We start from the raw sequence: 13810 nt of genomic DNA, 5'->3' as shown, positions 1-13810 counted from the left end.
AAATACAAGCTATTATTATTGTCATCATCATTATCACTGTTATCTCTTCATTTTTTTTGGATGGCGTTAACATAGAAATGGTCCTGAAACAATTCTGCTGTTATTAGTTTATATTTAATGTTCAGCAGTCTATTGTACAGGTGGATAAAATGACTCTTTTTGTAAATCAATAAGTATGTTGGGGATGCAATCTCATCATTTGTAGACCTGCTTAAAGCATCATCAGGACAACTCCAGTAGCAGATAGGTCCACAGAGGCAGCTAGGTGGCTCATTGGGTAGAGTAATGGGTTCTGGAGTCAGGGAGACGAGTTTAAATCTGGCCTCAGATTAGTGTGTAACCCTGGACGAGTCATTTAAACTCTGTCTGCTTGAGATTCCATAAAATGAAGATAATAATAGCACTTATCTCCCAAGGTTGTTGAGATGATCAAATGAAATAATATTTATTAAGTGCTTAGCCTGGTGTCTGGCAAAAAGAGCTTGATAAATGCTTGTTTACTCCCTCCCTCCCTTCCTTCCTTTGTCCCTTCTTTTTTCTTTATTTCCTTCCTCTCTCCCTCCCTCCTTCCTTCCATCCATCTTTCCTTCCTTCTTTTCTTCTTCCTTCCTTTTTTCCTACTAGGTGTGCTCACTGTGTAGCTATGGGAGGAGGAAGAAGGGAAAATCAGCATTTATACAATGCCTACTATGTATCAGGCCTATGCTAAGCTACGGGCAGGAAAACAAGGATAGCATGTAACTTGCCCTGTTCCCACATGGCTTTGATTTCTTTTGTAAGTTCTCAAACTCAAGCCTTTGTTGAGCCCATATCCAACATTCTTTCAGACATAGACAAAATTGGGACTGGGCAAACTGTGGTACTGGTACAACATACCAGTTCTTTGCCTCTCTTTAAAAAGACAGCTGAGAATACTTTGATCTCTGGCATGTGCCATTTTAGAGCGTTTCAAAGATTTAATAATATTTCATCTAAATATGATTTTGTTTTCCAAAAGAAGACAGTGTTGAATTTTGTATTTATTGTTTTCTTTTTTGTTTTGTTTTTATAAATACTTCTTTTCCTTTCCTGTTTCCAAGGGCTTCTTTATCTTAGTGTTTGGAACGTTCCTGGATCAGAAGGTACTGTAGCTAGTTTTTGTTTTTGTTTTTTTAAATTTATGGCACTGAAAGTCTGTCTATCTCCTCATTTCAGTCATTCTTTTGTAAATATGTCCATGCTATCATATATACAATGATGATAAAGGAAAACACAGCATAAAGCACTTCTCTAATGTTAGAGTTAACTAGCATACAGGGACTTTTGGTATAAATTTAAATATATATATGTACATATATATACATATATATTTAAAAGATTTTTTAAAAAGTCTTTTTCTCCCTAACTTTACTTTTTCTATTTGTGTCACTTTCATCCTTCTAGTCACCCAGAGTAGAAGATTCAGTGTTACCTTTTACTTATTCTTCCACTTCGCTCCCTACATCCAAGCAGTTCTGACTATTCTACCTCAATAAAATCTGTCATATCTGCTCTTCTTCTTTTCATCCTGACTGCCAAAACTCTAATACATGACTTTGTTATCCTGCATGCAAACTATTTCACAATGGTCCTCCTTACCTCCAGTTTACTCTCCTACAATCTATTCCACACACAACTGTTAAAATAATATGTCTTATGTATAGGCCTGATCATGTCACTCCTGTGCCTTAAAAAAAAAACCCAACAAAAAAAACCCCCAAAACCCTCCATGACTCTCTATTATTGACAGAATATCCAAACTCTCTTGCCTGGCATTTCAGATTGTCCTCAGTATCGTTTGCTAGTTTATCATTTAAATCATGTCTCCTAACCATAGATATTTCTCAGTGTTTGCCTTAGGCCCTTTTCTCTCTATTATACTCTCTTTCTTGATAACCTTGTTAGCTCCTGTGGATTTAACTATCTATATATATGTGTGTGTGTATGTATGTATATATATGTACGTATACATGTATATATACACACACATGCACACACATATAAATATATGCATATATAATAAATATATTAATATGTCTATCTATCATCTATTTATCTAATCTTTTAGCTCTAGATCTGAAATACTATGATCTGTCTTTTCATTTGGTTCCCCTGGCCAACCAACTGATTATCCATCTATCCATCCATCCATCCATCCATCCATCCATCCATCCATCCATCCATCTTTATCTATCTATCTATCTATCTGTCTGTCTGTCTGTCTCAATCTCTTTCCTGAACTTCAGTCCTACATCATCAACTGCCTATCTGACATTTCAAACTGGAAGTCCTGCAGATATTTTAAACTCAACAGGTCTAAAACTGAACTCATCTTTCTACCCAAATTTCTTCTTCCAAACTACCCTATCTCTATGGAAGGCACCACCATTCCAGTTTCCCAGGTCCATAATTTTGGCATTATGTCGGACTTCTCATTCTCCCTAACCAATCAGCTGTCACATCTTGCCATTTCCACTTTTACATCTCTCATATATGACCTCTTTTCTCCACCCATGCAACTGCCACTTTAGTTGAGGCCTTCATCACCTCTGACTTAGATTATTGTAATGGCTTCCTAATTGTGTTCCTTCCCTCAGACCTCTGGTACTCCAGTCCTTCGTGCATACAGTGAGCAAAGTAATTTCTCCTTAAGCATGGATTAATCATGTCATTCTCCTACTCAATAAATTCCAGTGGTTTCCCACTACGAGGCTCCTCTATTTAGCTTTTAAAGTTTTATCTAACCTGGTCCCAGTCATTCTTTTCAGCTCCATTGGACATAGTTTCCCTTTCTTTATTCTTGCTTCAAGTAGAGGTTGGACTATATGACCTTTGAAGGTCCTTCTAGTGTAGAGATTCTGTCCTTTAGGAAAGGGTGAGATGAGGCCAAAGTGGTCCAGGTTTCCTCCTTTATTAAGGAAATAGGGCTTGAGTGGAGCCCAGAAGGGTGGGTTAATTTGTATAACAAGTAAGAAGCAGGGGTTGGTGGACCACGAGAAGCAAGTGAGAAGACCAATCGTTAGTATTGAAGATCTAAAACTAAAAGTGTTCTCAGAGGCCCAAAGTTCCACTGCTTTTGCATGGCAGGCCAGGACCCCATTGTTTCACAGGCCCCTTGCTACTTATCCTATGAAATAGGGACAGTATCCCTGGTGTGGTTTTTCTAGTTTTCTTTTTCACATCAGTACTGAGCGTGTTGAATATGGCGCTTTAATGAATACCAACTGACAAACTGTGGGGAGGATTTATAAATGTCTCTGTGCCTGTGCCCCATGAGGGTGAGGAACAACGAATACACATATGTGCCAAATAATTTAATGGAGAGAGTGCTAATGATTTTTTTTTTAATTTACAGATAAGAGATGCCTTAAAGGTCAGAATGTCTTCTGTAAAATGGCTGTCTAGACTATCAGAGGTAGAAATCTCACCCTGTTTATGTTTATAACACTTAGTTATTGTTTCTCCAGTTTTAATCATGTTTAAGCAGTTGGCCATTGAGTAAAAAAAAAATAGGCTAAAAGAGGGATTTGGATGAGATATAAGAAATAAAATGTCCTAAGACGTGAAAACTGGAAATCTCTGGGAAATCTTCCATGTAAATTTAAAAAAAAAAGTAAAGGAGGCATCATAAAGGAGAGACCAGTTGGGAGAGGTAAGATATTTTGAGATCTGGGACTTTTAAGTGCCCCTCACTCATACAATTTATATCCTTTCCAGAGAATAGCCAAGGTCGGGGCAGGAGAGAACACTTAAATAAGCCCCTTTTGTTATTTGTCAGCAGTTCTGATAATAAAGGGAAAGGGCTGTGAGTGAAAGCCAAAACCATTAGCTGAGGATTTCAGTTTTCTATGCCATTGCTGTCCTTGGTAGTCACATATAATTAAGATGATTAATTGTTCACCATTAATTTTTGCTTGAGTGATAATCTTGGGGACTCTAATTGTGTTTTCTTCCCCAATAGCATTTTTCTTCTGAATCGGCACATCATCCCACCAAAGGGTCACACTAACTTGTTTACCACTGGAGGTGAGTACAAAGGAAGGACACCCAAGCTGGAGTATCTCCCATAAGCAATTTCTTTGAAAAGCTATACCATAAAGACTATTTTTACTCATGTAAAAGGCATTTCCATACTGAAAACATTTTCGCTTAGTAGCAGGAATGTATATAAACTTCTAAGTCACCAATATACACATTATGCAAATCCCAAGGTAGGCACACCAGAATTTTCCTAACAGCCTAGGAATTAGACTAGTTTCTTTGTTTTGTGTGTGTGTGTGTGTGTGTGGGGAAGTGTCCATCTACTGAATTCTCCTTTCTTTCTAGCCCCAAACCTCCCAGGACTGTAGCATTTGCTGGAAGCAGCCCAATTTAGCCATTCCATCTCCAAAACTTGAGGCTGCATCAATCTCATATACGGTCAGAACTAGATAGCACCTTCTTGTTAAGTTGTTTTTCAGTTGTGTCTTGACTCTTTGTGACCCCATTTAGTATTTTCCTGGCAAAGATCCTAAAGTCATTTGCCATTTCCTTCTCCAGCTATTTTTGCAGATAAGGAAAATGAGGCAAACAGGGTTGAGTAACTTACCCAGGGTCACACAGGTAGTAAGTGTCTGAAACCATATTTGAACTCAGGGAGATGAGTGTTTTCAACTCCCAACCCGGTACCCTACCCACTGTGCCACCCTAGCTGCACCTAGATGGCACCTTAAATGTCTTCTAGTCCAACCGTCTCATGCTACAGATGAGAAAATGGGGGCCCTTAGGGACAAAATGATTTGCCTATGATCACACAGGCAAAGTGGCAGAGCTGCAACTTGAAGGTAGACTGTGCATCTGTGTTGGTGACATCTCATAAATTATAAATCCATTCATGACAGCATATGTATGGTATGTTGCAATTAGCAAAGCACATAAAGTCAATTGTTATAATCTCATTCTTCTCAGATGATGTCCCTAGGATCTTAGCATCATACTTTTAGAACTGGAAGGGATTTTTAAAGGTCACCTAGTCCAGCTTCTTCGTTTTACAGATGAAGAAGTTGAGACCCCAAGAAAAGACCCTAGAGTGACTCCTTTTGCATCAATCAACCCATTGCTGGATGACTGGAAACCATACAAGCTCAGAAGACTGTATTTCACCTGAGTGTGCTGGGACATCTAGTCCTTATATGCTGTGTAACAAGCTTTGGCAGGAGAACCAGCCTGACTATACGAGCATTCAGCTGAGCTGCATCTCCATCAGACAGATGGAATACAGAAAATAATTGGTGAAAAGTATCAAGCACAGGATTCTAGACTTTTTATTGGAAGACCTTGATGGAAACTTCTCTTTGAAGAAATAGCTAAAATATAACAGAGAGAAAACAGTTGGTATTCTCTGCCATGGGCCCAGTTCAATTTCCAAGGCCCTTCATCGACTGAGTAACTGGAACAATGCTTAGGGGGCAAGATTTGAATACAAGATTTGAAACTGCCACTACTGGTGTCTTCCCTTTGAGATCACCTTCTATTTACATTGTATTTACAGTTGTTTGCATGTTGTTTCTCCCCACGTGAGCTCCTTGAGAACAGAGATTGTATTTCCCCCTTTATTTGTATATGTGAGGCTTAGCACAATGCCTGGCACATAATAATGAAAGCTTGTTGATGATAGTGGTGGTGATACTGATGACTGAATGACTTGCCCAAGGTCACACAGTAAGTGTCAGCATCAAGTGTGAAACATCAGGTCCTTAAGGTTTTTGTTGTGGCAGAAAGTCACAAAGTATAACAAGGCTGATGATGACCATTGTATGTCCCTTAGCGTCTACCAAAGTGCTCTGAATATAGCAAGTGCGAGGCATTATCTGAATGAATTTTGTTAAACTTTTTGACGTGGGTAGGATGATGACTGATAGCAGCTAGAGAGCTCAGTCGATAGAGTGCCAGGCCTGGAGTCAGGAATATTCATCTTCATGAATTCAAATCTGTCCTCATACACTTTGTAGTTGTGTGACCCTGGATAAGTCATTTACTCCTGTTTGCCTCAGTTTTCTCATCTGTAAAATGAGCTGGAGAAGTGGCAAATCACTCCAGCATTCTTGCCAAGAAAACCCCAAATGGAGTCATGAAGAGTCAGACAGGACTGAAATGACTGAACAACAATAAGCAATAACTGTAGTTTGATGGCTAAATCCATGCTGCCATGTATGAGGACAAGTCCTAGGAGACAGTGAAATCTCTGACTTAGGGTCAACCTGGCCTGTATTCATTCTTTTGAAAGTCTGGCAGGTTTTTAGGCATCACTAAGCAACCTAGACCTTTGACAAAGAAAGTGCTAATTATGCAAAGGAGTTATTCTTTACTGGAGAGAGTCATTAATAAATTTGGAGAAAGGCAATCTTTAGTACCAATGCTTTGCAGTCAAATAGAATTAACTAATATCATTTGGCATTTCTCAGGGAGAGTGAAAATGAAAGGAAGGAAGATTGTTAAAATAACTGGGCTATTAAGATCCTATGTGACCTTGGGAAAGTTGTTTTGTTTCTCTGGGTCTCAGTTTCCCCATCTGTAAAACAAGAGAATTGGACTAGGGGACTTTTAAAGTCCCTTCCAGTTCTAAATCTGTGATACTACAATCCAATGGTCATCACCTGAGAAGAATCAAGAATTCAAGGATCTAGTTGTGCCAACGCCAATATCGTGCCTCACTTTCTTCACCTATAAAATAATGGGGCTGGACTAAGTAATGGTGTCAAAATCAAATGTTATCCTATCCCTGTACCCTGTATTGACCCAGAAAACCACAAATTAACATTATCTATGTTGTATTGTATTTTTTTTCATTTTGTGAAAAATTTCCCAATAATACTTTAATTGGTTGAGACTGCAGGAAGAGTTTCATAGGCAGTTTGGCCCTATCTGGCCTTGAATTTTATAGCTCTGGAGATAATCCTCAAGGTCCTTTGTGAGTCTGATATTCTTGGATTCTATAATTCCATAACTATTGTTGAGTGTGGTGTTGGGTGGAGAACTTTGTATTTTATTGCTCATAACTGACTATTTGTTCATCTTTCCTAGCAGGGCATTCTTACTTCTGGAGGAGAAGATTTCGAGAGAGGAAACAGACTTCATCTTGCCTTCTTTGCATTTGGAAATATGAAGGAAACTTCTAATTTACATGCATTTTTTTGGGGGGGAGGCAGTAACTAGAGGGAGAGTCAGGCTGCTGAGCACTGTCTCTGTCCCTGCTTTTCAGGGCTAAGTGTTTCCCCCTCCAATCAACAATTTTTATGTCCAAAACACGTGGTGTCTGAATATCTTTATGTTATACTGGAAAGGATTGTTATGGACAGTGGGACTACCAGTTGTTTTAGATTTTTCTGCTCTTCTGCAAAGAATCAGATTTGCCATCTTGGCCACATTCAAAGAATCTTGGAATGGAAAGGGATTTTGTGGAGGGAAAATAGGGAGATGTGGGCTCAGATGATAGAAAACACAGAATCCCCAATTAGATAGTCCAATTAGATAGATTCAGAGCTGGTTGAATGAACAGGCTCAAAGACTTAATGATGCCATGTCAAGTCTCCAGTGGAGTGTCCCAGGAATCCATGCTTGTCTCTGCCATTTAAACATTTTCATCAGTACTTTGGGAAAAGGGCTAGATGGCATGCTTACTCAATTTTCAGATGAAAGAAAACTGGGAGTATGAGCTAACATAACTAGATGACAGAGTCCAGGCAGAAGAAAAAAATCTTGATACACTAGAACATTGGGCTGAAGCCAATAAGACCAAATGTAATAGGGATAAATGCAGGGGTGTGCTAGTAAATGTTTAACAACCAGCTCTCTGAAAAAAAATGCACACAGGTCATTTTTAAGCTTAATCTGCATTATTAACATTTTCCTTATTACTTTCTTAAGTCTTGACGATCAACACAACAGTAATATACTCTGATTTGTAGCACTTGCCAATTTCTGAGATGTAAGTGCCCATAGTGAAAATTTAATATTTGGTGCTCACAAGTTTGTTTGAGCTTACTTTAGCACACCTTTGGACCCAGTTTTACACTTGGGTTCAAGAAACAGATTTCATAAGTATAAGATGGGGAAGGCAATACTAGACAGCAATAAGTCTGAAAAAGATCTCAGTGATTTTAGTGGACTACAAGCTCAACGTGAGTTCAAAGTGTAAGGTATGCATTGGTAAAAAGTTAATGTGAACTTGGGTTGCATTGAAAGGCTTCATTTCCGATAATGATAAGGTATTCATCCTGCTCTACTTTTAGCTGGTTTATTGTGTTCAATCCTGGGTGACATATTTTAGGAAGTACAGTGATAAGCTGAAGGACAACCAGGATGTTAAAAGGCCTTGAACAATGGTCCTTTAAGGATCAGTTGAAGGAATTTGAAAACTTTAGCTTGGAGGGGGAAAAAAAGGCTGAGGGGGGTGGGATAGTAGTCTTCAAATATTTGGGAATCTGTCATGTGCAAGAGGGATCAAACTTTCTCTCTCTGGTTCTAGAGAGGATAACTGGGAATTATGGGTGGAAGTTCACATGGATAAGGAAGGAAATAAGAATTTATCAAACCCTTACTATGTCCTAGGTGGAGGTAGCTAGATGGCTCAGTGGATAGAGCGCTGGGACTTGAGTCAGCAAGACTCGAATTCTAATCCAGCCTCAGACACTTACTAGCTGTGTGACCCTGGGCAAGTCACTTAACCTCCGTTTACCTTAATCCATTGGAGAAGGAAATGGCAGAACACTCCAGTATCTTTGCCAAGAAAACTTCATAGACAGTATTGGTGTGCTCTGGTCTTTGGGGACGCGACTGAATGACTGAGCAGTAATATGTATGAGGCACTGTGCTAAATGCTTTACAATTATTCTCATTTGATGCTCACAGCAACCCCTGGAAGTAGGTGCTATTATTATCCCCACTTGACAGATGAGGCAACTGAGGCAAATTGTTAAGTGACTTGCTCAGGGTCACACAGCTAATAAGGAGCTCACTAACTCACAAGGCAGCTCATTTCACACCATGGAGATTGTTTTAGGTCTTTATTCTCTCACCTAAAGGTATAGTTACCCCTCTAGCTTTTTGTCATTGCTAATGTGATAAAAAGAGCATTGGTTTCTTCAATCAAATCGTTAATAAAAACATGGAAAGGGCCAATACCCTATGGCTCTTCAGTAGAGAACTTTCTCTAGTTTGACATCAGTCCATTGATTAGTATTATTTGGGTTCAACCAGCTATGAGACTCCTCAACCAGCTATGAGACTCCTCAAATTTACTGTCGAGACTCCTCAAATTTACTGTCGTTGAGCCCACATTTCTCCATTTGTCTTACAGGAATATCAGGTTAAAAGCTATTGAATGTTTTCACAAAGTTCAGATACAATATGTCTACAATATTAACTGTCTGAAAATCATTTCCATTGTTTTTCAGGCATGTCTGACTCCTCATGGTACCATTTAGGGTTTTTTGTTTGTTTGTTTTTTTGGTGAGGCAGTTGGGGTTAAGTGACTTGCCTAAGGTCACACAGGACTGTTATATGTCTGAGGCTGAATTTGAACTCAGGTCCTCCTGACTCCAGGGCTGGTGTTTGCTCTATCCATTGCGCCGCCTAGCTGCCCCTAACCATTTAGGGTTTTCTTGACAAAGCTACTAGAGTGGTTCGCCATTTCCTTCTAGAGCACATTTTACAGATGAGGAAACTTAGGCAAACAGGGTTAAGTGACTTGCCCAGGGTCATACAGCTAGTAAGTGTCTGAGGGCGGATTTGAACTCAGGTCCTACTGATTCCAGGCCCAACACTCTATCCACTGTGCCACTTCGCTATCCTTGTACCCCTTAACTGATGATCGTGATACAATAATCTTATTGTGATCACTGGCTGGTTTACTTGAACCATGAATCCTCTTAGTGTTCCTAGACCATAGTATACTTTCTTCAGAAGATCTGGATTCACCTCATGCTCATTACCTAGTTCTAGTAGTTCAGATTTTTTTTCTTTTTCTTTCTATTTTATGTCGTGTTCTTATATTTGCTGAACTCTTGATTCTGGTTTTGATTCTTCTCTGCTTCCTCAGTATCTTCTTTCTTCCTATATTATTTCAAATATTATTTATTGTTTTCTAAAAACTTATAGATTTGTAGAATATCAGAGGCAGAAGTGACTTTAGGGATCATCTAGTCCTAAATGCTCATTATCATTTTATTTTGTATAAATGAGGAATCTAAGGCCCAAAGAAACTAAGTGATTTAAAGTCGTCAGCAGGACCGTGAATAGATCCCCAAACCATTTTAATTTTCTCTTATAAACTGAAAAATAGCATAGTGTTCCTTAAGTCCTTCCATTTTTCTAAAAAAGGAGATAAATGAGCAATTAACACATGTGTAGTTAGTGAATGCCATCGATGGGAAGACTAACATAGCACACATCAGGCCAATCACTGAAATAGTTCGCTCATTGTCATGGGGTATTTCTAGCAGATGCACAGTTCTTGGGAAGCTTCTCCTGAAAGTTTCTTTTGCCCTCTGCTGTGACAAACTGCCTCTTCACCACACCACTGGGCTTCCAGCTATTGAAGGGTCATGGCTCATTGCACTGAGGCAGGAATGTGCTAAAGCCCCCGGGTACAGGCTCATGAAGGTGATGGTGGTATTACCACTGTGAGCATTAACACTTCAGAATTTGGTAAATGCTACAAAGCAGAGCTTGTTTTATTGATTTGTTGATTTTCTAGACTTAATATAGTTATAGAAAAAATGTTAATAATGCAGATTAAACTTAAAAGTATGTTGCTTGTACATTTTCTTTTTCCTGAAGAGACAGGTTGTTAAACATTCATCAAAACACGCTTGCTTTTGAGTGAGCTTGCTCTTTTCCTTCTTTTTATCTGCAGCTTCTCAATCTTTTCAGTTATTAGCAATTGTTATCAATTAGTTATATTTCAATCATGGCTGATGCTTCATGACCCCATTTGGGGTTCTCTTGGCAGAGATACTAGAGTGGTTTGCCATTCCTTTTCCAGCTCATTTTGCAGATGAGGAAACAGAGGCAAATAGGGCTAAATGACTCACCCAGGACCACACAGTTAGTAAATGTCTGAAGCCATATTTGATCTCAGGGAGATAGCTTCCTGACTCCAGGCCCAGCACTCTATCCACTGCACCACCTAGTTGCTCTTATTAGCAATTAGTTTGCTCTATTTTGCTCTGCTGGAATCAGTCATGCTTCCTTAAATAGTCATAGGAAATAACCAGTGAACACACAATGACTTTTGACCAGAATATTGGAAAACTTCTCATTGGCCTGTCCCTGCCACCTTTGTTGCATTTATTAACGATGTTAAGAGCTTTCTGCAGTTAATTCCAGTTCATCTGAGCAAAAGTTTTGCCTGAAATCTCAGCCTACGTAGATTCTGTTGAGTAGCTGAGGCCAAGTCTTCCCTAGACACCTCAACTCATGTATAATCCCTGAGAATTGTACTGTATCCAACTAGGCCATCTTTGTCTCATTAGGAAGAATGAAAATGTCATGTAATTTTTTAAAATCTCTTCAAATTTGGATGGCTTAGGTGGTCAGTCTGGTTTTCACTGGATGTTATGCTTCTGTGTAATAAAGGCAGTGACATTCCCCAAATTCTCTGTGCTTAAAGTGCAAATTGTAGATTTGCAGAATGTCAGAGCTGGGAGGGCCCTTAAAAATCACCTATTTCAATTGCTTTATTTTCACAGGTGATGACACTGAGCCTCAGGGAAGGTAAGTGAGTTTGCCTGAGGTCACAGAGCAAGTGTGTATAAGAGATGGAACTAGAACCCAGGTCTCCTAATTCCCAGGACAGTGTATTTTCACTAGACTACACTTCGTTGTTCAGTCATTCAGTTGTGTTCAACTCTTTGTGACCCCGTTGTGACCCAACTCTTGTGTGACCCCTTGTGACCCTTTTCTTGGCAAAGATACTGGAGTAATTTGCCATTTCCTTCTCCCGTAGATTAAGGCAAATGAAGGACGAGTAACTTGCCCAAGGTCACACATCTAGTAAATGTCTGAGGCTAGATTTGAAATCAAATCTTGCTGACTCCAGGCCCAGTGAGCCACCTACCTGCCACACTACCTCTAAGAATGTTCTTTGGACTAGTCTGGCAGTGCACTATTAATCCTTAAAAGAGGATCTTCAGAGGAGTGGAGATGGAGAGAGATCACTTTTCAGGTGGGCATCAGCTCATTTCCTTAACTTTGTGTGTAAGCAAATCCCTTTTAAAATGGGAACCATCCTAGAGAGAGGATTAGGTAATAGGCAGGTGCTGCTCTAAAGAAAAAAAGAGCACTTTGTGAGTCAGAGAACTGAGTAGGAATAGGAAATAGAGTTTGTTAATCAGGAAACGGGAGGGGGAGGAGTTTTGATGTGTATCCTGAACCTATCCAGTGTCACTGATTTTATGTACAAATGGGGAAGGGGAAAGTGTTTGCCTGAGTGGTTGCCTCTGTCCACTCTGTGAATCACTGGGACTTGGACAAGACTATTTCAGTCTTCCAACTATGAAGCTATCTTCTCCTGTGATAGACATGTGGACCCGCAAAAAGCCTAGGCAAGTGATTATCAAAAAAGGGTGAAAGGGATTGACTAGTAAGACAAGCTGTTTTTAGAAAACGTATCTTAGAGATAGCTGCAACTATCTTGGAGAATGCTAGATCTCTCCATAATAGAATTACTGCTCCATTTCACCATACCTTTAAGAACTTGCACAGGATGGGGAAGGCAATGATGGGATAGGCATTGTCTCTATTTGCCAATGGGAAAACCTAGGCAGAGCCAGGGGAAATTGTTGGCCTAAGAATAAAAGTGAACCGCTGTCTGAGCTAAGAATGGAACTATAGGTCTTGGGACTCAGAGTCTAAAACTCTGAGCACTATGGAGGTGTCTTACTTTTCATTGCTATTATACCATGAGCAAATATATCTGACCTATAGCCATTCATCAGGAACTTTGGAGACTGATACCAAATGGGAGGGAAAAAATAACAAGCTCTTATGGTGCTGTATGTAGGGATTTTGTAAGGCCCTACAAGCAGTAATGAGGCACACTAATATCACTGGATGACTATACTATTTTTTAACAAAATTCAGCCAATAACAATCTCTATAGCTAATATTTATATATAGCTGTAAGGTGTGCAAAGTGCTTTATGTATATCATCTCATTTTATTCTCACAACAAGCCTTCAAGTATTATCATCTCAATTTTTTACAATGAGGAAACTGAAGCTGAGAGAGGTTAAGACCCCTCTACTTAGGGTCACACAGTTAGGAAGTCTCTGAGGTAGGATTCAAACTCAGTTCTTCTTGACTCCAAATCTAATACTTATATCCTCTGAGGTGCCAAGCTACCATTTTCTCTGAGTCTATAACTTAGACTGATGTTAATTGATAGCATGACTAGGAAAAGACGGGATAAGGGCATACTAGAGAATACTTGGATGTATTTTCCTCCACCCATTGATTCAGTACAAGAAGATGGTTGAGAGCCTTGGGCCTTCTGCAGCTATAACAGTAGATATTTTGAATCCTCAGAATACTGTATAATATCTCTCTCAACTGCCTCTTGCATAAGTATGGGTGGTGATGGTGGTGTGTGTGTGTGTGTGTGTGTGTGTGTGTGTGTGTGTGTGCATTTGTATGTGTTTGGGGATGTTTTGCATAAGCCCTAATTGTACTAAAATGGGGTAGTGGCCTCAAAAGGCCCAGTGTGGTTATGGCCCTGCCCTTATAATTAAGCATCAGGGTATCTGATTTCTCT

General features: G+C 39.4%; 1 protein-coding gene across 3 annotated transcripts in view; it reads left to right on the top strand.

Moving 5' to 3' along the window:
- Positions 1-7467, top strand: part of LOC110213481 (adhesion G-protein coupled receptor F2) — a 66977-nt gene extending 59510 nt beyond the window's left edge. Inside the window, exons 8-11 of one of the 3 annotated variants that reach the window (XM_020993841.2) lie at positions 1080-1121; positions 3374-3433; positions 3980-4044; positions 7084-7467. In XM_020993841.2, coding sequence (XP_020849500.1) covers positions 1080-1121; positions 3374-3433; positions 3980-4027 — 150 coding nt within the window. In that variant the 3' untranslated portion in view covers positions 4028-4044; positions 7084-7467. Of the gene's footprint in view, positions 1-1079; positions 1122-3373; positions 3434-3979; positions 4045-5051; positions 5498-7080 lie in introns of those variants that run through there. The other 2 variants (XM_020993843.2, XM_020993839.2) reach the window with 2 other exon arrangements.
- The last annotated feature ends 6343 nt before the right edge of the window (positions 7468-13810 follow it).

Source organism: Phascolarctos cinereus, unplaced genomic scaffold (genome assembly GCF_003287225.1).
Source record: "Phascolarctos cinereus isolate Bilbo 61053 unplaced genomic scaffold, phaCin_HiC Scaffold_5;HRSCAF=322, whole genome shotgun sequence".
NCBI classification, from domain to species: domain Eukaryota; kingdom Metazoa; phylum Chordata; class Mammalia; order Diprotodontia; family Phascolarctidae; genus Phascolarctos; species Phascolarctos cinereus.
Note: the sequence above shows the minus strand (reverse complement) of the source record. Positions and strands in the feature narration are given on the sequence as shown.